Consider the following 24945-nt stretch of genomic DNA (forward strand, 5'->3'; position numbering starts at 1 on the left):
CTCTTCATTGCCTATTTATATGATCAAATGCTGAAATCTACTCCTACTTGCTTGAGAGGGAGTGAAAACAGCTGAGAAATACTACAAAACTAAGACCTGTTTCTGTTTTCTGGCCAAATCATGTTTGTTGCTTGATCCATGGTTGCTGTAGTGTTGGGGATGGCACCTCCACATGAGGAGCAGTTTGGGCAAGTGGCTTTGTGCTGTAACCTCTGCTTGTGCCTTGAACAAAGCCTGTTGGGAAGAGCATTTTAAGATGTAAAACACACACTGCAGGCCTGGGTAGGTGGTGGTGTTAGGGAAAGGAGTGTATTTTAAAAGGATTTGGGGGCGAAAAGGAAAGCTTTTGATTTTATTGCTAGACAGGAACATCTTAAAACTTGTTTTGCTTGAAGACTTCACTGGCTTGTATAAATTTAACTGTTATGAAAAGTCCTTTAAATGTTAAGGATTTTTTTCTGAGTGAGGCCCTTATTGCACAATTAAAGTGTGAGGTAGAACTAAGTGTTTGAACACAAGACACTTACTTTACCTGCTTTGGTGTACCAAAATGTAGTTTGAGACCTTCTAAGTCTCAACTGCTGTCTCTTGTCCCCTCTCCCTTCCCCAGAGCTCCCCAGGATGGTCAGACTGACCCTAGTAGCTCAACATACCTGAGCCTAGCCGAAACTGTGTTAATCTACACATTCTTGTATATCCCAAGGGGTCTGTGGCATCTCTGGCATTTATTTGTTCTCTCACTTTGGGGGAAGGGAGGAGACAAAGGACTTGGCTGTGAAGGCAGCCAGCACACTGCCAGCCTTTGCAGTAGCACTTCAAAGTGAATGTTTTGTTTACTAGATAAGTGAAAACTGATGTAAATTTGGGGTGAAGATACAATAAATTTACTGATTCTTATACTCTCCTCCCAATAAGGAATGAAGAATGTTAATAATGTAAATATTAGAAAATAGTCCATCATTAGATTAATGAAAAGCTTAATATTAAAACAAATGTAATTATTCAAATTTATAATCCTTACCTTGAAGGATTGTAACATTGTGACATATCATCTTGGTGAATTTAAAAAAACAAAACAACAACAAAAAACTCTTAAAGTGTGTAAAGGAGAACCCAGCACAAATACATGGGATTATCACACCCATTTATAACAGAGAACTAGATTCTGAAGGCCTTAAAGCAAAAATAGAAATACTCTTCAAGAAAAGTGGAGGCTTCATGAAATGTAACAGCTGTCAAATGTGTAACAAGTATTTCTGTAACAGTTCTTTGGACTTGAAATGGTTTTGACCTGACATTCCCCCCTCGGCGATCTGTTGGTTTTTTTGAATTCTGTATTTGGTTTTGCCCCTTTTGGTATGACAGATGCTTAAATGTATGACACTGCTATGTATAGTCTATCTTGCAATAATGTTTTCTCTGGGTTTTTTTTTAAAACTATTTTCTTTAATTTATCTGCAGGAGTCGGAAGCTTCAGATCAGGAATATCCCGCCTCACTTGCAGTGGGAGGTAGGAAGTTACTTTAAAAAAATATTTTTGCTTAAAAACTATGTTTCTGTTTCTCTCTTTATCTACAGGACTTTTCCCCTTCCCCCACCTTTCACTTGCTTTGCACACACCACCCATTCTGTTCTGGGGAAAAATCCTTTGGATGAGGGAACAATGGAGCCTTCTAAGCAATTCAGATAACTGCCTTCATTTCTGTTTTCCAAGTTAACCATAAAAAATGTTGAAATGGATTCCTTGGCGAATGCTGACTTCCTGATGCAGTCACTCTCTTTGACTGAAAGCTCATCCATTTTGGATCTTGCTGGTGTTTGGTGTATGAGTTCAGCAAACTTAATAAAAGTTCTTATTTAAATACTTGGTCAAAAATCTTTACAGAAGCAGAAATTTAGTTCCGGTCCTTTTTGGGTGTGGGGTTTTTGGGGGGCTTTTGTTTTCCTTGCTCCTCTGTATTGGTGGCATTAAGGCAAATTTTTTGTTCACAGTATTCTGATTATTGTCTCTCACCAGTATAATATGTACTTGCTATTTACACTCCACAAATAGTGTTCTAATTTTTACAGTAAATTGCCAACTGTGAGAACAGATAGACAAGTTTTCTTTACTGTTTTTCTGCCTTGTATATGTTTAAAATGGTTTTTCATGTTTTATTAGTGTTAAGTCATCCTCTTGCCTGAGGGAATTTAGAGTGGTGGTTTTGGGGATAAAGCTCCTGTAGCATTGTTCTCCAGTGGGTTTGGTCTGTTGCCTTCATCTGACTTTCCATCTGCAGCTACTTCTTTGTTTGCACTGCCTGATTGCCTCCTAGCTTTGAAGGAAAATGGAGGCATTGGTCTGTTGAACAAGGCTGTCACCCACAGGGTTTCTCTCAGGTATCACACCACCTCTCATTGCTCCAGCCTGCCTTTCTGGTGCCAGCTGTCCATGTGAGCTTTTCCTCTGCACTTCCCAAGCCTTGCATACCCCACCGCTTACCGGTATCCACTTGATATCTCTTATTTCAATTTCATAACTGCTTTTTTATGTCAAACTTCTGGAAAGCATAGTAAAAGAAATGGCTGAGGCTGACTAATTTGAAAATTAACTTGTTTTTTGGTACAAAAAATTCCACTGAGGATTTAATATAGGACTAGTAAGTATCAGAGCAGAGGCATACAACTCAGAGATGTGAATAAACAGATGTTTAACAGGAGTGCTGTTGAGCAGCATACTTAAAAATGCGTTCACCTGCTTGTGACTCCTTACACACGTAGCTAATACTAGTATATTACAGGTATCTACCCTGTTTCCCATCTGATTTCTGACTTAAATGATCTCTCTTCTCCATTGTTGCAGTTTCTGTTGTGACATCTGGTCTCGGATATTTTCTCTGCCCATCTTTTTAGAAACACTTTGTCTTCCTAAAGTTCCCAAGGAAGAGTCAAAATTGTCCCTGTTAAAATCGTCTCAGCCCTGCCTACATGCTCTAAAGTTACTTTTACAGACCTGACCGTTTGAGCACAGAATTTATAGACCCAAAAGTTTCTACAATACTTTTTTTGCATTCTCTTGCAACAACAGGGTTGCCTGGCAAGTACAATTTTGTCCACTAACTTCCTAAAGATTTTCTTTGTAAGTGCTGGTGGTCTGGTACCTCTGCACTTAAACAGGTAAGCTTTGTATGTCCTTAAAATAGTGCTGATAAAGTACAGCGACTGGTGATAAAGGGAATTGTCTTATGTCAGTTTACCTTGGGTTCTGATATCTATTTTTTGGTGTTAAAATCCTTGGAAAAACTTCCTTTGAACTCTGTAAGAAGGTTTTTGATGATTCTCCCTTAAATCAGATCTTTCTTAGTGGGGAGAGTGGAAATGTATGTGTTCAGAGAGGTATTTATATCGAAGCAATGTTCTTGCAGAATATTTTCTGCTACAGAATCATGTGTAGCAGCTGGAGTGATTTTACTTAGATTGTGTTTTATAGTCCCCCTGTGCCAATTCGCTTGCCTCATCACCCCTTTGTTAATTGCTTGAATCAAGACTGACTTCTAATAGGTGTGAAATCCTTAAAACCAGACCAAAACAACTGATGAAAGAGGTCTCTAGGTTAGTTAGTCCAGCTCTCATGTATGTTTCATATTGAAATACAAAACACAGTTTGTACTCTGCAACACCTTTGCTTTTACTGTGACACAGGATATGTGAAAAGAACAGCAGATTAATGCTCTTGTTAACTGTTTTTCCCCTGGTATAGCCACTATTGAGAAGGTTCGGGTGCCATTCTTTGCAAAAGCTGTAGTAACTGTCTTGTTTCATTGTTTTTTCTTTATAAAAACAAGCTCTTTATAAAAAGCCCATGAGAATGTCCCTAGAAGTCAGTGTGCTTGCCTCTAGTTCAGTGGTTCACAGCTGCTCTTGTTGCCAGGGTGTCACACAGTGGTACCTGTATGCCTTGGGCTGTGTGGGACTGGGACCAGCAAGTACCTCTGTGCACAGAGATGGCCCTTGGCTCATAGCAAAACACCCACAGGGCCCTCTTATAAGGAAGGCATCCATAACGTTCTTAAATACAGCTCATCTGAAACAGAGTTTGGTAGCAGCTCCCTTCTGACCACCACAGATGAATTTTGCCTCCTGGTTTCCAAAACCAGAAAAATTTTCAGGGAATATTGAATGTTAATTTGAACCAAGAATTTTTGAGATCCATCACCTGAGGAAGGTGCCCCACTGTTGATATAGGTGCTTTGTTCTCCGTGTAGATAAAAGCTGGCTTTTGAGATTCATGAAATGCTGGAGTAAATCTGTTTCTGGTGAATACTTAAAAACTGTTCCACTGGTGTATCCTCTTATCTTTCTAAGAGAGATGCATGTCTATTTAGTAAAATTTAATGCCTCTACTAGAAGAGAGAAAACATTGAACTTTAGTGATAATGAAATGTTGACTTCCCCTTGGATGTAACTGCATGTCCCGAAAACTCCTGGTAAGAGACTTGTCCCACAGTTATCCCATATAGATTGGGAAACAGTGGCCATTTATGCCCACTGAGTAACAGGCATTTATTAGCAGGACTTGTCAGGAATGAAGTCCTGAAATTCAGAGTAGCTATTTGCTTTTCCAGTCTCCCCTTTTGACAAAAATATTCCAACTAGTGTTCTCCTTCACATAGGTTGACATTACTGATTACAATACTGACTTTTAAAACCAGCCATAGAAATTGGGCTTGTTTCCTCTGTGCTATGCAAGACCTCACTATGCACTTATCAGACCATCATGGTATAAGCAAAAAAAAGGTAAGATAATCCTTTTAGACCATATTCAGAGCTAAGTGGTGGAGAAAAGGGCAGATAATGAACTGCTATAATCTGCTGAGTTACTACTTTGAAGCAAAACCTTAAGGTTGCTATCCTGAAAAGCTCACTTGAAAAGTGCAGCTGTAAAAGATAAAATTCTAATTTATTCCAAGTCATTCAAGGTTAAGTTTGTACAAAACTTGTCTGGTAATTAATTTGAACTTCACAAGATTTTTGGCAAGGTTCTGTAGGTTTCTGTATGTGTGGGTTGGGTACTCTTGTGCTCCTTGCCCGGATAGGAGAAACTGGAGGTGGAGGGAAGACAGCATCTCTGTATGAGCTAAGAAAATTTAGGAGTTGCCTCAGATTGCATTTGGAGTCTGGACTGATAGAGGATTAGCCAGGGTTATGTGTTCTACTTATCCATGAGTTCACTTGCATCTTGCCCCTATCCTCACTGGGCTGTCTCTGAGGATTCTGGGTTAGTGATCGATTCCATAGAAGCATCATGATTTCAGCATGCATAATCTTCCTTTTCTGCTGCTTACACAAAATTTGCCTATAGAGGTTATTGTATCCATAATTTGTAATTTGGAGAACTTATGCATGAGCAGATCTTATTGTTTAAATAAATAATTTTATCTTGTTACAAAGTCTGTTTAGTGAAGCAAACTCTCAAACAGTTAGTGCATCATTTTTAGTGGTAATATGTGGGTAGTAGCAGTGTAATATGTAGTGGTAGTATTCTTCTCCTTTTCTGTCCTCACTCTTGAAATACAAAGCTCAGACTGAGGCCAAGAATCATGACCAGTGAAGGATTTGGTAAACCCTTGTTTCCCCTTCTCCACATATACCAGTCTCATCTCTTATTCACTGGAAACAAGTACCCTGGCTCTGTGGTTGCTGCAGAAAAGTAAATAGATCTCTTCTTACTCTTTCCTGAACTGCAGTCTGTAGCTGATTTTACTTCTAATTTATAATGGCAAGTACTCTCTCTTTTAGCTTGTGTTTATTCAGCACTGGAGGTGTATTTACGTGACAAAATTATAGGCCCTCTGGAAGGAGATATAGGTATGGTGATTTAAAACTGAAGTACCTGGAGTTTGTTTTTGGTGTACCACAATGGGGATTCGAGTACTGAGAAGGAACTGTGCAATGCCAACCCCTTTTTTCTCTTTCTTTTAAAACATTTTAAAACTAGCATCTATGGGTGTAGAAGATGCTTCAAGAGATTTTCTCTCCAAATATTTTTTCCATGTTTAGTGAATAAAACACTAGAGAACAGACTTTCAGGACACAGATGGTGCCAGAAATGGCACTTGCTGGCTCAGCAGGAAGGTAGCTGTTGAAGAGTTCCCACTTATCTTCTGTGGGCTTATTTCCTTATCGGTTTGGATGGAGCAGATAAACAGATAGTGTTGATGAACTTGGTAACAAAAAAGGTAGACTAAAAGCCGAGCCTGTGAAGTGTGAACCTGTTGAGTGAGCAAAGAAAGGAAGAAAAATGCTGTGAATGTGTATTCCTAGCTTTGCTGTGAGACTTGCAGGTTGCTTTCAGGGACAGAAATGTGTGGGAAGGATGGTCTGATTTAGCTCTTCTGAAGGCAAAAGAATGTTACTAAACAGGGTTTGCTTTCCTCACTTTTTCATGGAAATGAAAAATTAAGTCTCATAGTTATGTTAAGACCTCCAATGTTTCAGATTCCCAAAGCAGAAGAAGTAATGAAAAAGATTTTCTAGAGCTGCAAAGTGAGTGCGGGTTCCGCATCAAGATTTCTGACCCTGCAAGGAAGGTGGAGATGTCTAAAACTTATCTGCGTATTTTGTAAGACAACTTTGAGAATCATTAAAAGAAGAGACAGATTCTCACAGGGCAAATGTTTGTAAGTCATAGTGTACTGAGTAACTGTCCTGAGTAATAGCTTGTATCGCTGCTTTCAATAAAGCAGCTAAGCTCTGTGGCGTGGATTGTTGTTCTTCAGAGATGCAGTGTAAAAACTAATCTTGATGAATGGTACCTGCTTAAGATGCAGGATATGAACAGGACAGGTGGGGATCTTGTGGGTTTTGGAAAAAGAAAACCAATGAAACTATAGCAATTAAGAATAAGTTATGATTATATAAAGCAGATATTTCTCATAAAACCAAGACGTAAATAGGAGATGCAGGAATGAGTTGCAAGTAAAACAAAAAGAACTCTAGATCTAAGGTGACTCAACAGTAAAGATGTATACAATATATCGAAATATGGTCTCTCACCTCAAGCTTCCTCTAAGAATCCTAACTTGATGTAGTGCTGTAAAAATAACATTTAGCTATAAAAACGCTAGCAGAAAGCTAAGCATGCACAAATCTGCTGCTGCCTGCTAGGTCTGGGAATCTCTGGTAGGGATCTTTGAGAAGGAAACAGAAAGCAGTGTGCTACATCAGGCACTAAGCTGTATTTCTTGTCAATTGCTACTTGTCCTACTCAGCAGGTGAATGGAGAACATGTTACTCTGTTCTCTGCTGCAGTCTCTTACATATTGGAAGACCTGTGATGTTTTGGGAGGGTTGAGGAGGGAGTTTAGGTTCTTTCAACTTCTTCTCAAGACTCTTATTTCTAGGTATTGATTGTTGTGAAGTCTCTTACCTGGGAATTTCCTATGAGGCTTCTCCAGAGTAATTTCTGTAGTTTAGGATTGTTTTGAGCTCTCGTCCCCAGGTATATTGTCACTCCATTTCAGCTTTGTACCATCTTCAAATTTAGTGAGCAGAAACCTGAAACAACACTAGATGGTGTAGTCCCTGCAAACCCTGTGAAACTGAGCCTTTTATTTTGACAGTAGGCTGGTAATGACTGTTACCTGACAGCGATGCCAAGGTCAGCCTCTCACCTGCTGTTGTACTGTTGTCAGTGCCTTATGAGCTTGTTGTAGGGGACAGTGTCAAAAGCCTTTGGAAGGGAGATTCCCTTCCTTTCCCCAGTTAATTCTGTTATAATGAGAAACTAGAGAGATTTATCAAGAATTATGTACATCAAACAAAATTTGAATCTTGACCACATGCTTCATTTGATTCCTAACTACAGGATAGAGGGCAGAGTAGCTTCTGGGGCAATGTGGAACCTCAGAAAGGCACTGCTTCCTTCTGGGCTTGTATCTATACCCAGGGGAGTATGGGGGGCTGCCTTTGCTCCTCTTCTGACAAAAAGAAAAGAGGGTGATCATCTTTTTGTGTTATCTGATCTGGGACACTCACTCTGAATTAACTGTTTTTCCTGATCTACATATATTTCCCATTATCTGGCTGGGCTTATCACTGCAGGTGAAGCAATCTGATATATGAAAGCGACCATGGCAGACCACCCAGTTTTCACTTCAGATGACATACTGGCTGATGTTGGGATTTTAATTGCCTGACTTAATTATAGAGGGTGACATTTACAGGTTTATGTGAGGTAATCAACACTACTTGCAGGTGTTTGTTGGAGTGGAGGTCCTGGGATAAATATGCAATAAGCATATTAAAAAGGGGGAAAATCCAATGAAGAAAGTTAACTTTCTTTGAGACTTGGGCAACAGCATTTTTTCATTTAAATCAGAGTCCTACTAAAAACAGTTGATAGTGATACTTTTATCAAATAGCTGCCCCTCTGTAAGACTTAATATCCTAGAAGTCCCTAATGAAGGTATTTTGTTGTTCTTCTATTATGGTCATAGGCTTAGAAAAGTCACATTGCATTAGTTAACACAAAGGTTTCTCTAGGAAACTTGCATTGTAGTAGCTTAAGTAGTGACTAGGGAAATTAGAGGTGAGGTCAGGGCTCTGTTGCACTGAGCACCTAAAAGATACAGAGGATGGTCTTCCAACCAGAGGAACGAGACAAAATCCTGTTTCAGAGAAATCGGAAGACTCGTGGGATCAGAGCTGGTTGACTGACCTAATTCAGAGGTGTGCGAGTTGCTCTTCTTACTCGAGGTGGCCCAGGTAATTAAGCCAAAAGAAGAGTAAGTAGAAGATTTTGGGCTGTGCTGCAGAAAATGTGGTGTTGGGTGGATGTTCAGGAAGCCACAGGACTCATATGGCAGAGGCAAGTAATTTGGCTGAGCAAGTTTTAAACTGTGCCATAAGATGTCTCAGCTTTTTGGCCATGATCTTAAGCAAGCTGAGTAGTAAGTTGCAGTGATGTCGGGGCAAGGTTTGTGAGATCCTGTGTAGGGGGCAAGGAGTGGAGAAAAGCTTTCACTCGGACCTGAGACCTTTGAGCTGGGCCACACAACTTTGTGATTCAGTGAGCTGTCTACGTATCTGTTTTAAGAGTGCAAGCTGCTTTTGGTTGTGATGGGCTCTAATTGTCAAAACACAGCAAACTGGTGAGTTTTAAGTGATAAATTCCAGCTAATATGTGCATAATATTTGCCTTTTGAGACTGCTTTTATAGCCTGTTCTTCCTAGTCTTACTTCCCTTTCAGAATTCAACGGTAGAAATAACCAAGGCAAGGGTATAGAAAAAGGAAGAAATGCTTCAGGGCAACTGTTTGACCAAAAACTTTCCCCCCATCCAAATTTGCTCCATTGTCCTGTGACTGAGATGAGAAAAAGTCTGTTTTCATTGCTGGTTTTTAGTCTTGTGTGATAAAGGAAATCACAACTTGTAATCTCTTAACTTTTCAGAAGTGTTCTAATACCTAAAACAACTGTTAGTGTGCAAGAATTTTGGCATTGTCACCATAGGGTTTCTTGGCACTGTTAAAACAATGTGTTGCTCACAAGCCTAGAATAATAGTTACTTGTTTACCGTGTCACTAACAGTGACTCCAAAACTTGAGAAATTTTAACAGATATACAACATTTTCTTGGTTTAAAACGTTTTGGGAAACCAGCCACCAATCCTTCCTTTTTATTTGCAGTTCTAGAAAGGTGTCAGTGAAGACCTTTGTTCAAGGACTCAGTTGGTAAGGTGTTGCACTCCTTAGCTATAATTTCTACTTAAGGAGTCACTTTAATCATGATGCAACTATTTTATCCAGTATTGTGACATGTTTGTTCCCAGAATTACAAAACCATTCAGGTTGAAAGGGGTCTCAGGAGGTCTATAGCCCAAATTTCTGCTCAAACCAGCACGCTGTATTGAATTTAAGCCACATTGCTTAAGGATTTGTCCCCTCTAGATCTCTAGAAATGCAATTCATGCAACCTCTCTGGGTGACCAGTTCAAAGGATTAATTATCCTGTTGGTGAGAATTGTTTTCCTTATACCTGGTGAGGACATCTGTTGTGCCAATTTAAGCCTGGTGTCTCCTGTTCTCCCACCCTCCACCTCTGTGGAGAACTTGGGTCTATCTTCTCAGGGACCTCTGGGGCAGGCTGTTGCTGTGCTCTCCCCAAAGCTGTCCATTTTTGTGTTCAACATGCCCATTTTCTTCAGCTTTTCCTCATTGGAGAGATGTTCCAGTCACCAGTCACCTTGGTGGCCCTTCACTGAATTCATTCTAGGTTCTCAATGGGTGTCTTGTACTGGAGGTCCCAAAATTCGATGAAGTATTTGCATGTGGCTGGTTATTCCCTTTTACTCAGTATTCATTAAGTTTGCTCCATCCAGTGCCTGTGTTCTTGTTAATGCAGGTTGTTGTTGACCTTCCCTGCTGCCAGGTCACAGATACTTGTTTCTTCCCTCCAGGCAGAAAGTGGCCAGGTCGGGTACCATCCTCTGAGCCCTAATGTTATTCAGTATAGCATCATTACTGGAACTTAGGCTGGATGTGGAACCTCTGCAAGCCTGTCACCTGTATATATAGCAGGGAAACCTGTCTGGGAATGATATTGCATCTCTGCAGATAGATCTTAGAGGTTTTATGCCATTACTGGATAAATTTCCTTAAACAAAATGATAAATTAAGCCGTTGTTCAAACCACCCTTAAGTGAGGCAGCCCAGAAACCAAGTAAGTAGCACCACCACGCCGTTGGGAAGAGCTGCGTTTCACACATAACATCGTGATCTTGTTTACCACAACAGCATAAACCCCAAACTGCTGAGGGACTGCTTGGTGAAAATTGTAGGTTCTGAAGCTTGCAACCTCATAGCAGAAGTCCCAAAGTATGTTTTTGGTCCACAAACTAATATACTTTTTTATATACTTATCCCTATCAAAGCTATTGACATAATTTGTCTTTTTCATGGAAATGTAATGTCTCCTATTTAATTATTCATGCTGCCTGATATCCAAATCTTACTCACTTAATTTTCTCTCTGTCAAATAAGGAACCAGTAGCTCCTACTGGTGTTGTGTCTTCTGCTGAGGTGCTGGTTTTAGATGCTGGGAGTGCAGCCCAAAAACTCCCGAGGAAATTAGACATCCATACCTTTTCTGCTGGCACCTATGAAACTGCTGGTAAAGCTACATGCTTTTATAAACAAATATGCCTTTCAAATTTTGTAAAATTGATGTGATTAAGAAAATAGTTACTCCTACCCTGCTCTTAGGGAAGTTCTGAACTAATTTCTGTTACCTCTCTTAAAAGAAGAGGCCACTAGCAGGGATTGTTGCTTCAGACTTACCTATTGTATAATTTGAAAAAGAATTGAAGGAAATGTATGGAAGAGTTGTTCCTCAGGCAATAGTAAAAGAAACTTTTGAGCTCTTGTTCACAGTAGTCAAAGGAATAGAAAAATGTTAAGTTCAAGTAGCTTCGATGATTCTTAATCCACTCTACTCAGTTTATGCATAAAGAACAGGAAATCAGCAACACTGGGTCAGAAGAGAGGTTAATGTACAGTCATGTAACCCACCTTTGCTGTGCCTTGGGAGGGGTCCAGGATATAGTGATAGTTCACCAGAGCAGTCTACTGGCTTTTGGCATTTTGCAGCCCTGAAACCTACTGACCTAAAACCAGTGAATTTGTATTTGAGAAATTAATCTAGAGCTTCTGGTAAGCATGTTCTTGATCCATGCAAACTCCTGACATCCATAATACACTACAGTGAAGTGGATTCATATGGCATGTTGAAGGGAGAACCATTCCATTTCACATGCTTGCAACTTCCACCTATCTCCCAGCTCCTGTATTGGAAGGAAGAGTGCATAGAAATAGCTCTGTTAACTTTTTCTCCTTCTCTATTTTCACTACTGTTTTAATGGCCTTTATTTCTCAGCCCTTTCTTTTTCATGCTGAAGAGGTAGAGCCTGCTTAGCTGTTTTTTTGGAAGCTGTTTCCCATTCTTTAATTATCTTTGTCCATTCTTGGACATTTTCATTGATTTGGAATTGAGAAACTAAATCTGCACATTATTCATTTTACATTGTTTCACTTTATGAAGACAGTTGCTGTCAGACTGCTCTGTGTATGTTAGGCCTTGCTCCTTTAAATAGCAAAAATCCCCTTCCCCCCCAGACCAACCAACCAATAAAAACCTGCAGTAAAACCTGTGGAAAGCTAATAAGTGGAATGGGGCTTGCTTCTTATGTCTCAAGAGATTAGCAGACTTTTCTTTTTTATGATGGCCGTGGCAAAAATTGACATTATCAGTAGTGCAGATCCTCCTCTGGCCATGCTGCTGGTTGCCAGGAAATGTTACATTTGAATCATATGCGTGCCACATGTTGACCTAACTTTATGCAACTGACTCTTTTGTGGAGGGAGGGAAAAAAATGTGATTATTTCCAAGGGTCTGGCTAGTTCCAGTCCTATTGATGCTACAGCGCAATGGTAGTCAGCACATCTCTCTCTGCTCGTAGTTGTGCTTAGGCATATGGGATTTTTGTCTCATTTGCTAGCCAAGTAGAAACTGGCTCTTGGGCTATCTCTCCAATGAACAAATCTGTTGTGGGGCTACTCCTGACACAAACCTATTTCATTGCTACTTATACAAGTACTCTGCTGGATTGCCTCTGTGCTCCCTCCCACAGTCAGTTTTGGCTGTAGCCTTGAACTTGACCATTCAAGGCTGAGGCCCCATCTGTGTTCCTTCTTGCAGCTCCTATTTGCTTTCATCCAGTGCTACAGGAAAATCTTGAGCTATTTCTTGGATGAGGGGTATAAAGGAAGAAAGTGAGCTCAGCTGCAGAATCTCCTGCAGAAAAAAAGGAGACGTACAACTGAGGCAAGCAATGAAGCTGTTGTATCAAACACGGGAAAATATCAGTCTTATGGGAAGGCAAGAGATACCAACACAACCTGCAGCTGCACCATGCCATTTCGCCCAGCAGCTAGTGCTCACTCCAGGAGCTGGGTGATTTGGGTGCTGGCTGCTGGGCTGAGGACTTCAAAACCCGCAAGGAGGACATGAAGAATAGGTAGGAGGTCTCTAAGATGTAGGTGAACACCAACAGAGCCAAATCTGCTGAGCAGGGGGAAGAGAGGTAAAAGTCTGTTAATTTTGTGTTATTCTAAAGCCTGATGCTCCCTCTGATCCTGTGTCCCAAATTGGTAGCCAAGTACATGTGGGCAGGGAGGGAAGGGAATGTAACTTGAAATAGCTCCCTTATTTTCAGACATTGAGTGCTGTGGCAATCAAAAAGGGGGGATGTGACTAAAAGCCATCAAAACCACTTCCAAGCACATGCCTTTTAGTGCTTTAGAAGCAAATGAGCAGGATTTTTAGAATATAATGCAAACAGGAAATCGCTCTGAAAACTGTAGCCCACCATTAACTTGCTGGGGGAAGGGAAGACAGATTAAAACTATCCTTGCAAACAGCTGCTTTGTTATAAAACCTAATAGGGGGTTGAATGCATGTGTAAGAAATGAATCCAAATCAACATCTTTTATTGGGTGCTGGTTTTTTTTTTGTTGCTCTTAGTAATAAAATCAGGCTGCTGTTATGTGAATAGTAGATAGGTGTTCATGCAACAATTTAACTTATTTGCTCACATAGTTCCTTTACTGAATTTATAGTTGCCCAGTGTGAGCAGCAGCTAGGAGGCCAACCTCAACTATATACTTTGAAGTGGAGGGGTTATAATGATGTGCCACTGGCTTCTAGGAAGGTGTTGCTTAGCCCTTTGTTGCATCGGACTTATAATTAAACCTGTAGCCTTCATGATTGTGTATAGCAGCTGTTGCCCTTTTGGGTGTGGTTATTAATCTGCCTGTTAGCATTGTGTTAGTGTCATTATGGAGATTAGCAAAGTTTTGGTCTGGGCTAATCTTACGTTCTACCTTCTCAGCACTCGTTTCCTGTTCTTGGCATGTTGTTTTCTGATGTCTCTGCTTTTCTGTCCAAATCTATAGAAATTTACAGGAACCATCCATGCAAGTTTACAGTGAAGTGATGTGTATTACATCCCAGCTATAGGAATAGTTTTGTTTTGTTTCTTCTTTTTGGGTACAGGACTCATGTGGACCTGCAGCATTCTTGCAGGCAGCATGGGATCAGCTTGTTATCCCTAACTTTATGATTTGTAGATATTGGTTATTGCAGCCCTAATGGTTGCTGTTTTAGGTTGCTGTCACAAGCTGGGATGATTTAAATACTTTAGTGACTACAACCTTATAGACTTGCTTGTTGCCATTTGATTTCAGCCCCTTGCTAATGTTCAGTAATTAGCATGTGTGTAATCCATCAGCAGGTTTGGGTCCATACTCAGGAGGTAATCTGTTTCTGGTGACATCCCATTTTTTCAAACATATAGTAGAAGAAACAGCAGAGTGGTGGGAATACTTGAAAACATGGCTGTTGTCTGGGGCTGCAGTGGGAGTGTGCAGAGGGGATTCATGATAGATCACATTAGGACTCCCAACTGTGCAATCTTCTGAGAATTGTGATGTACTCTGAGCACCTTTAGCACATGCAGGTGGCTGTATAAAAGTTAGGAACTTTTTGGATATGTAGTATATGCATTAAAACCAGTCTTCAGGTATCTGAGCTCATTGGCTGTGGAATTCATGGTGGAATCTAGGAGGATGGTGGAAGGACTACAAAATATATCAGAAGAGCATAGACTTTTGCCAGCTCAGCAGCTGTGAGGTAGAAAAAAAATCAGGTAATGCTAACTAATGTTAGAGATAAATGCCCATGACTTCCACTGCTTTGCGACATGACAGCTTCTAGTCTAATCCAATGTCTCGTGGTACCTCTGGACCCTATGGAAATGCACATGCTGGTGACTCTTGGGTGGCCATATGTTCTAAAAGTAACTTCTGCCTTTGTAAAACAAATAGGAGAACTCTCAAAGTGGTGTCCCCACCTGACTAATGAAATATCTTAACTTGCTTCAACATGGAAGTGTGGGTTTGTTTCCAAAATAGATATAAGGTATGCAATTCTTTTTCAGTTTGTCAAAGTCTGGTCTTGCAGCTTCCCTGGGATGTATGAAGGCATTGATGTGCTTGTAACTGCCCTGTGTGTCTTCCTGTTTAAAGTCTGAAGGCAATCATCTCATCCATCCTTTTGGAGCATTATTGTCTGAAGAACAAAGATAGGAACAACTTATTTTTGCTCTTGCAGTAGGAATACTTTATTTTCTGAGATTGTGCATGTCAACAGTTCCAGCTAATTTGCCATAACCAACCTGTTTTGTGGCCACCCTTGTGTTCCATTGTTCATGTTTCCATTGTGGAGTGGCTGTTAATTTCTCCACCATTTAGACAGTGAAGTAATGCAGCCTCACAGAGGTGAGGCAAGGAATTGGTCATTGAGACTGCAAGGTGTAAGGGGTGTTAGAGTTGCAGCCTTCAGCATCCTGGGATTACCCTGACTACTCTGCATTGCTCCTGATTGTTCTGCGTGGTATTCTCTTCTGAGGTTTGTGGGATTAAAAGCATTTTCTCTTACATGAAACTTGTAAGATGTATTTCTGCTTGGCAAGGAAGGTACAATGCTGTCTTTTGCTTACATTTTTGATGCAGTGAGACCACCTGTTTTAGTAGCCGATGGGAGTGCAGAGTGACCTTCTGACCTTGAGATTATGGAGCAAACTCATCAGGTCTGTTTGGTCATATGATCTTTCCTGCGCTGGGGTGATGGAAAACTTGAAAATCTGTTCCTGGCAATGCCAGGCTGCTGATGCAAAGCTGCTTGGAGCTGACCCCAGGATTCTGCAAGACAGGAGGTGTTTGTGCTGGGCTGAGGGGCAGCAGGTTTTTGGTGGTTTGGCACAGGAGTGTCTGTTGGAGATCCCTGCTGCTGCTCCTGAAGCCCATCTCTTGCAGTGGTTGGCACCAGCAAAGGTCCCCACGTGCATTACCCTGCTAAAGCGATCACAGACATGGAACTCTGCAGTGTTTAAGACCTTTAAAAATATTTTCAATAAATGCGAACACCACCAGATCAAATATGTAAGTGAAAAGACCACAGAGATTCTGACTTGCAGCAGAACTTGCCCCTTTCAGAGAAGCAGGTGGTACAGGTTGTGTGAAAAGGTGGAGTGGAAGTAAAGTAATACGCTGTTTTCTGTACTGACTCAAAAAAATCATATTTGAGGAGTAAGCAGGTTGTAGACTGCCCTGTAACTAGTGGAGTGAAAAAGCTTCATGGTGCAGTAGCATTTGACAGTTTTTCTCTAGATTTCTACTTTTAGTGGAAGTCTACAACCAGAAATTATCAACAGCTGTTCCAGCAGAACTTTGACTATTTTCTACTCTGTATGTGGTAGAAAATATGATCTTTCCTGCCTTCTTATATCTAACCAAGTTCATGTGATTGTGTTTGGGACAGAAGAAATTTCTGTTTTGCAGGTAAGAGAAAAAGTTGCCTTGAGTCTGAATGGGAAATTCTCAGTGAATAATAATGAAGCTAATGTCTAAAGCATGAGTGGGCACTGATTACTTTTTCTGCCAGAGAGATCTGTGTGTGTGGGGGGAAGCCCCTAAAAAGCCCTACTGACTTCTGCAGCAGTGGGGGGAAGCCCCTAAAAAGCCCTACTGACTTCTGCAGCATGTTGACTTGGTTCACTGTCACTCCTTTGGGTCATGGAAAAAGCTTCTTAGTTGTAAAAGTTAAGAGTTCGAAGATTTTTTTTTGAAAATGTGGAAAAAGAAATATTTCTCAAAAATGTTTATCTTTTGTCATCTAATTAGGGCAGATAAAGGTAGGCACTTCCTTTCACAAGAGTTTTCTCTGATTCAGGCAATGGTAAATTTATAATCAAGTGAAGGATCATTTGAATACTAGGTTTCAGGACATTGATATCATCACATTCAATTTGTGTCTAGGAAGTTAATTATAGATACTGAATATTAATTCTGCTTTTCTTTTTGACATCTTAAACTTGGCAAAAGAAAAATGTAGATTATAAAAAGGTTGAAAATTAAAGTCTCTAGCTGAGTTCTAACATCTCATGCACAGTTACTTAAACTTTAAAAAATGCTTTTAAATAGATCTTCCCAGACTGTTAGGCTGATGCCAGATGAACAGTTATGGGGTATTTCTATAAATCAGCAAAGTAAAATTTTACCATGAGATGAATCCCAATTTTTGTCTGTGAAGAAAAGCTAAAAAATAAAACCCATATAATCCAACAGCGACTGCAAACCCAGCCCTTTCCTGAAAAAACCTGCTAACAAGCATTTTCATCCATACCTGAAAAAAACTCCACTGTGGTTGTCCATGAATTATTCTCTCATATGAAGCCCCCGTCTTCCTCCTTGCAAAGTATTTGTTTTTCACCAGTTTGGTTTCTTTGAGATAAGCAAAAAGCGAGCTAAAAAATAAGCTTCTGTTATCTTACCTGCTCGGTAACCTTTCTGATGCTGGTGTTAGCAGAAAAGTGTAGGTGCTGTGTGTCATCCTGGTGCACACTGGGGTGTGTTTTTTTAGCAGGCAGTTTACCCAACGGCTTTCTAGCCTTGTAAACTATTGGGTAAGGGTTCATACCTGGAGACTTACTGCTCCAAAAGGAGACTCCTAGCCTGTGAGCCAAGCATCCTGTCCTTTTTGGCAAATAAGAGTGCTCTGGGATTCCCTTTTTCCTTCATTTTGACTAACTGTTGGAGGAAGTTGCTTTTATTTTCTTGACTCCCACCTCCTGGTTCTCCATGCTCTAACCACAGCAGCTGTGGTAACATCCCTGTGCTGTATTCCATGGGTGCCAGAGGGCCTCCTGGGATTTGTAGGGCACACAGCTTTCCTGGGCCTTTTGCTTCCCTCAAAGATCAGGACAGGGATGGGGGCAGAGGGCATCTTATCCTCCTTGCCAGGGACCAATACCTGGTTACATTGGTATGGAGAAGGCCTTTCACGAGCTTGAACTAAAGAGTTTTGAATCTCTGTGTGTGGATTTTTTTCCAGTTTTTGTGTTGTCCTGGTGCTGGAAATGTCATTCTTTCCAAATCATTTGATAGCCAAAATTTGGAGGATACAGAGACAGTTAGCATTCCAGCAGTGCTTGAAGATGCCCAAAGTGAAGGGGTGGGAAATCTTAAACCTATTCTTTTTGGTGAGTATGAGGAATAGGTAGTTGGAATTATATAATTGTGAGTATTCTTTCACCAAAAGAAGTAAGTTTTCAGATCCCTTTGTTTTTTCTTGTTCTAGTGAGAAAATTAAAATTGTATAAACAAACACTATGTTTGTTTGTAGGCATAAGAAATACCTGGTGGGTGATGTGGCAAGCATTACTTTAGAACTAAGAGATCACTTCACCACTTGCAACTTCATGCATGCTTTCTATGAATTCTAAAATCTCTGCTTCTATTTAGTTTTAAGGAAAACTGGAATTAATTTTCTAAATTTAAAAAAAAAAATCTGTACAACGAGAATTGCGAGGAAGTTTTATATTTTGCTAGCTCAAGGAGGTATTCCTAATATAAAGCCTTCATATTCTGTGGTAGCCCGTAACAGGAATCTTTGCACCTTTGATAAATGTCAGCATGTATATCAGATGCACACAAGATCCCAAAGTAAGATTTTATGTTATGGCTATCTTGTGTATAAAGCTATAACCCATAGAATACTCAGCTTCCTTCAGTTGTTCATGGTCATTATGAATGCAAAAATCTGCAAGTGAAATATACAGGAGGGAAATGACCATAAGTAGGCTTAGACCTCCTAATTCCCTATCCATTGCTATCAAGTCATAGTCTGCTAGGGTTTTAGAAGAATATTAGTTAATTTGGGAAAGACGGATATAAATATTATCAGCACAGCAAATGTTTCATACAGAACTGATTGTGGATTATACTGTTCAGCAAACCACTTCTGGAACCAAGTTCTAGAGGTATTAGTTTGCAGTTCTGCAAACTGATTTTCTGTTCGAAAACGTCTGAATAACACTTTGCTTGTTCACACATTTTAAGGTCTCCCTTATCATGTTGAGTTCATGAAACTGCTTTTTTCACCTCACTGCTTGTGTTGTTTAACTATCCATCATCTGATTGTAACTAATTTCTGCTGATCATTGTTATGTGGTGCTTGTGTTTTTCCTTGCCATGGTATGATGGTCACCTGAAACAGAGGTAACTATTGTGCCAGGGTGCATTAACTTCTCCTTTATTTTTGCTGGCATTTCAATTCATGTCATCATTGCCTCTTGCATGCTTTTGTAGCTTTGGCATATCTGGCAGAATATCTTGTAGAAGTGTTGCTTTTCATTTCCCTTGGAGAGCAATCCAGATGTAGCAATGCTGTCTAAGGAAATCCTGCTGCTTGACTCCAGCTGCAGTCATAAGGGGGTCATTAACATGGTCTTTGCTCTTTCCTGCATTCCCATGCTATTGTAGCTGTTGTCTCCTCTGTTGTGTATCTGTCAAATTTATTAATCAGCCTAGCCTTTCACAATCTATCAGTGAGAAGATCTTTACTCCAGGAAGCAAGAAAACAGAAGGTTAGAGAGAAATGTGGGAAACTAAAAGGCATAGCTTCTTCCTTTCTGTTTTCTTGTGACATAAGATATACAGAGAAACTTTGATTATATCTGAATGTTAAACTTGTTTCTTATTTCTAATAGCTACTTCATCAAACTGTTCACTGAGTAAAGTGAAAACATTGCACATGTGCTGTCACCCAAAATACACAACCCACAGGATCATACTGACTATTGGATGCAGGTACCATGATGCACACCACTTTCACTGGAAGTGGTGTGCTCCACATTAAAGTCTGTTTTGGGCTCATCAGAGGCATTTGAATGAGCAGGGCTCTTGCTCTTTAATGTGTCCTGCATATTTCACTGTTTTAGCGAAATCAGGGTTTGTGTGTGGATGGCAGTCCACCATAAGTAAAGGTATTTCTCATTTGGATTTTCTAGTTTGGTTTAGGAGAGGAATACAGGTTTTTCAAAATATTCCTGAAGTGTGTAGGACACTGTTCCCTCTTGTTCATTATGAGTCCACTTTACGTTGTACAGTTCTTCATAGGTGCTTCTTACAGTTCTTGGGGGACATCTGTGCTCCTCACTTTGTAACCTGTGATACCTCATTACAAAGTTTGTCCCCACTACCCTCTCCTGCTTTCTCTGGGCTGTGCTTCAGCTGGTGGGGCTTTCCAGGGTGTAGAGAGGCAGTTTCCATCTCACAAGAGTTCTCTGGGTGGGTCTTGCCGAGCTCAACCCTTCCCAACACAGGCAGGCTCCCTGGGTTTGGCTGAGGCTGAGATGTTCCTAGAGTGCGAGTGCCGGATTTTGTGTGATCTGGATTGGGAGACTGCCCATTTGGCTACACCCTTCCCTCAGTGACGGCCCAAAATAAACATTGCGCAAATCGCGAGTCCCTCAAACAAGCAATCAGTGAAAATTGCTGAGCTTCCACTAAGATTAAGACTAATCAAAGTGGGCAGTGATTGCAGGAGTCAGTCTTTGCTTGGAGTGTGTTCTAATGAAGCCTTCGCTGCCCCATGAAGGCATGGAAAGAATATGAAATGACACAACCTACAAAGACTTCACCACAAATTGCATTTTGTGTTGTTCAGCTACACCACAATCTTTCTTGGTCTCATTTTTGGTGGAAAACCCTTCTGGTAAAGAGGAAAATTTTGTGTAGGCTAAGTAAGTAGGAGACATTGAGCTTTTGCCATGAGGTGAAACACAACTTCTGTGGTAAATACACTTCAAAATGCTAATCTAAAAAAAAAAAAAAAAATCAACACCTCCTCCTGCAAATCAGTGAATTCCTGTGTCTCTAATTAGTTTATTGGAGAAAAAAAGATGGTATATGAAATATATACAGTTTCATTTTATGATTTCTAGTTTACTGTGTGAATAATTCTTTATAAACATAGCTAGTGATTTAAGTGATGACTCATTAATGGTTTAAAAGAAGTATAGTAAAAATGAAACTTGGTTGTTTGTGTGAGAGCTATTTTTGTGTGTGTGTGTGGTTTGGTTTTTTTTAAGTTATTTTGGGAGTTACTTTCAGTGGAATCCTAAGAGTTCTCTACAGTGCAACTGTGATTGCTTACCTCGCTGGTTTTGGTTTTGCCTTTTATACAGTGGCAACAAAGTGGGAAATATTGATGCCAGGAAAGCTAACTAAAGGTATAGCTTTAAAGAAGGGCTATAATGAAGGTGATGTCAAAATGATGGTAAATTTTCATATTTGTTACAGTACCAGATCATATCCTCCTATTGTATTGAAGTTATGATTAAAGTCTAGTGTAATTCTAAATTTTTAAGTGTGTCACCTCAGTGATTCTTGGCTGGCCAATTCCATCATATGCAAGAAAATTAATATCTTCTTGAATACTGGTAGTAATCTTAAGAAGAAAAAATTTTGCAGTCATTAAGTTTTAGAAGACTTAAAGCTCTGTATCTTTTCTCATATACTAGTTCTTCAGACTGAGGCTTCTTTTTATGATTCATTATATAAATCACTGTGTTTTATTTAGCACTTTACTGAGAGTATTGGACTTATGAACAGTATGCATGCCTCCTAAAATGTGCATAAATATAAGAACTAAGTTACACTGATAAAAAAGTAATGTATTTAAATTTCAAAGAAGTGTAATTTCCTGTCCATTTTATTACAAAAACTTGTCTATGCCTGGAGTTGCAGGAAAAACTACTAATTGAGGTGTGTTCTGCACTTGAGCAATGTGTCTCTTAGTAAAATTGTTGCTTTTACATCTTCCAATTAGCAGAACTTAATTCTGAAGACAGGCTGGGCTTAAAGTAATGGGAACTCCAAATTCAGTGACTCGTGGGAGGTTCTAAACCAGTCTGCTTTTCTCAGCCTTGCCTCTTCATGTGTGTATAATCAGGTCTTAAAATCCATAGTTCTTTTCCATTATCTAAAAGATGTACATGATTTTGGATGATCCTTCTGTCAGACCCCCTGCTCATCTGAAAGGGAAAAAAAACTTTCACAACACTTCCAATGAAGAGTTAGAATTATTAACTGAAGTTTTAAAATAAAACATTTGCCTTGAATAACACTGTAGTATATTACTGCTGTTAGATTAGAAACACTGACCTATGATTTTTAAGCAAGCTATTGACTAGGTGGACACTTGGTGTGACATTGTTTTAACAGATGCCAGTGAAAGGTTGTTGGGTAGTTGCGTTTTGTATTAAGACAGTGTTTTTAAGATTTTAAGACAGTATTTGCTTTCATCTTAGGCAAATTATTTCAGAATGAATTTCACTTACTTAATATTTTGAGGCAAAGTGATAAAAAACAACCCTGAGCATAACCTTGATGCCTCCAGATTTATACAGTTATATAGCTATTTCTCCTTACTTCCTTTCTTCCTTTTTTTTTTTTTCCTTGCCTGAAGCTTTTCCACTTTGCCGATGCTTCTCTTCTCTGAGTCTCACCTGCTCTCCCTGGTCCCCTTCCCAACAGAGTGCTGCACTGACTGACCAGTTTGGATCCCATGTGCAAAACCCTGTCTGGGTGAGGCAGTCCCAGAGGGTCAGAGCTGGAGGGCTGGTGGTGCAGGCAGACTTTGGTTGGAACAGAGGGTTAAAGGTGGCCTGAGGTGACACAATTGGTGTTTTGCATGACTGGGAGAGAGGGGGAAGGACAAAGGTAGCCACATGCCATACCTGATATCAAGGTTTTGAGGTCAACATGCAGCAACCCAGTTAGTAATTGCTTGAGCTTGGAGGGCAGATTGCCTGCACCCTTCACCCCTGCAACGTAGGGTTTAGCTGGGTATAGCTGGATAATTTTTCAGCAGTAGAACATCTACAAATCTTTAGAGCTGAGCTCTCTAAACTGCAGCAGTATGGATGCTCACAAAGCAGTCATGCTGGGCTAGTTTGTGAAAATGTCACCTGTGGTTTACACAGATCACCTGAATAGTAGCACAGGAGTATGATCATATTTAGGAGAAAAGGTGCAGTATGGGGTTTAGGTTCATGTCCTACTTTGCTTATCCTGACACAGTAACTTGGAACTGTCTTTTGTTTTATTCTGTTTTCCCTTATTTTTTTAGCAGCATGTTTTGTGTGATGTATTCTCTATGAGTAAGTGTTGAAAATGAGGTAGTGTTAAGCAAACATCTGTTCCTATGGAAAATTAGTGGGATTTCTGTTTCTCGACACCTTATTTACTAATGCAGACAAAAAAAGGTGCAAATATCTCTCCACTCTGTTCCTCCCTCCCCACTCCCCCAGTTCCAAGCTCTATTTGTTACCTTGCTTTGCTGGCAACAGGAATTTTACACAGTGGTCCGGTGCTATCCTTATTTACTGTCCTAAGAACAGCACAGTTTGCACATCAGTCGCAGCAGCCAAGGCCCTACCCTTAAAACAACACTGTCATTCTGTTAACCCTTCCGAGCAATGTCTGACCACATCTTGTGCCATCTGCTCCTGCCTTCAGACCTGTTTGCTAGTTGACCTTGTCTTTTCTGAACTCTGTATGGATAATACTGGATGTAGCTGTCACATGCTGGAGTATCTGTAGTCTATGAACCATGCTGATCAGCACATAGCACCTAATTGTTTCACTATCTATGAGAGTTTGAAAAGGAGAAACTCTGGAAAGTTCTGCTAACTTTTCTTAAACAGAACTTAAGGTAGTTTCTCAAACTAGTGAAAATGGGTGTTGAAGTCAGCATACCTGAGAAGATTTTTCTATGCAATGGAAAAACTCAAATAAATTGACCTAGGTTGTTTTTCTTCCAGTTTCTGACTTCAGTCCTGTAACAGATGAATGACTTCTTCCACTAGAACTCTGGAGACCATGTGGCAGCTGATTTTCATATTTGTGTTCAGAATAAGCGGAGCATACCATGGGCTGTTAATTAGTATCTGCTCTAGTATTTCTGTTTTTTGCAAACCTGTTGAGGATGCTGCGGACCACATACCAAGTTGTAAGGATTTTTGGTGGGATAGGCATGCACATAGCTTTGAAAAATAAAACTCCTTGGTACAGAAACCCTTCTGTAACCTTAGGTAGAATGCTGCTTGTCTTGCACATACATTGATACATTAAAATTTATTTTATTTGGTTATTGTCATGTTTTCAGGCAATGCAGCGCTTCATAGTTGTTCTGTTTGTTTACATATGGCTGTGCTAGCTTTCTGACGCAGCTGGTGAAGGTTTGGAGATCTGACCTTGCTGCTGACCAAATATTTGTTTAATTGCTTGTAGATGGTCTAAGCACAGATCTTGTGGTGCCTCCATGCCACTAGAATGGAGAATGAAGGAGTTTATATTCAGTTTTCTGGAATTGTGCATCATTTAGTCCTTGCTGTCTTCCTCACTGCAAAGCTTATTAGCTAAGTGTAAAGATGCTCAGTGAGTCTGCCACTGCTTTGCAGTAAAGAATTTGCTTGAAACAACTCAGCTAATATTTCAAATAGAGGACACTTGATAGTGGAAAATGCAGTGGAGTTGTCTGTGACAGTGGCGAGAGACAGCAGTGGGTATATGAGTATTAATTGAAAGCAGAGGGTCAGGTGTTATATGTATTGGCAAAACCTTTGTTTGATAATTTTTCCTATTAAAAAATGAGAACTACCTGGTAATATGGTGTTATGCACAGTGTTAGAGTTTTGGAAGTATTGAATAACAGTAGAAATGGTGGTCATTAAGGATTAAGGCTTCTTGCTTCCTTTAGATGGCTGTACATGCTTTCATCCAGTGATGAAACATTTTTCCTTTTTTTTTTTTTTTTTTTTTTTAACAGCTGATGCTAGAGGTATTGAAAAGTTTGAAAATTAGTCGTATGTAGAACCTAAAATAGAAAACCAGTGGGGAATGTAAGTAAAGTCTTTGTAAACAATGCACTTTTTTTTTGCAGACCCTTTATCATTCTTGCCTATTTGAAAGACTTTCTTTACATTTGGAAAACATTAATGTA

The 24945-nt window shown here is 40.0% G+C and overlaps 1 protein-coding gene across 3 annotated transcripts in view; it reads left to right on the forward strand.

Moving 5' to 3' along the window:
- The window catches only part of IGF2BP3 (insulin like growth factor 2 mRNA binding protein 3), a 110984-nt gene that overhangs the window by 23739 nt on the left and 62300 nt on the right, over positions 1–24945 (forward strand). For all 3 annotated transcript variants that reach the window (XM_068208845.1, XM_068208852.1, XM_068208859.1), the window contains one exon: positions 1462–1510. In XM_068208845.1, coding sequence (XP_068064946.1) covers positions 1462–1510 — 49 coding nt within the window. The remainder of the gene's footprint in view (positions 1–1461; positions 1511–24945) is intronic.

Source organism: Anomalospiza imberbis, chromosome 1 (genome assembly GCF_031753505.1).
Source record: "Anomalospiza imberbis isolate Cuckoo-Finch-1a 21T00152 chromosome 1, ASM3175350v1, whole genome shotgun sequence".
In the NCBI taxonomy this organism is placed as follows: Eukaryota; Metazoa; Chordata; class Aves; order Passeriformes; family Viduidae; genus Anomalospiza; species Anomalospiza imberbis.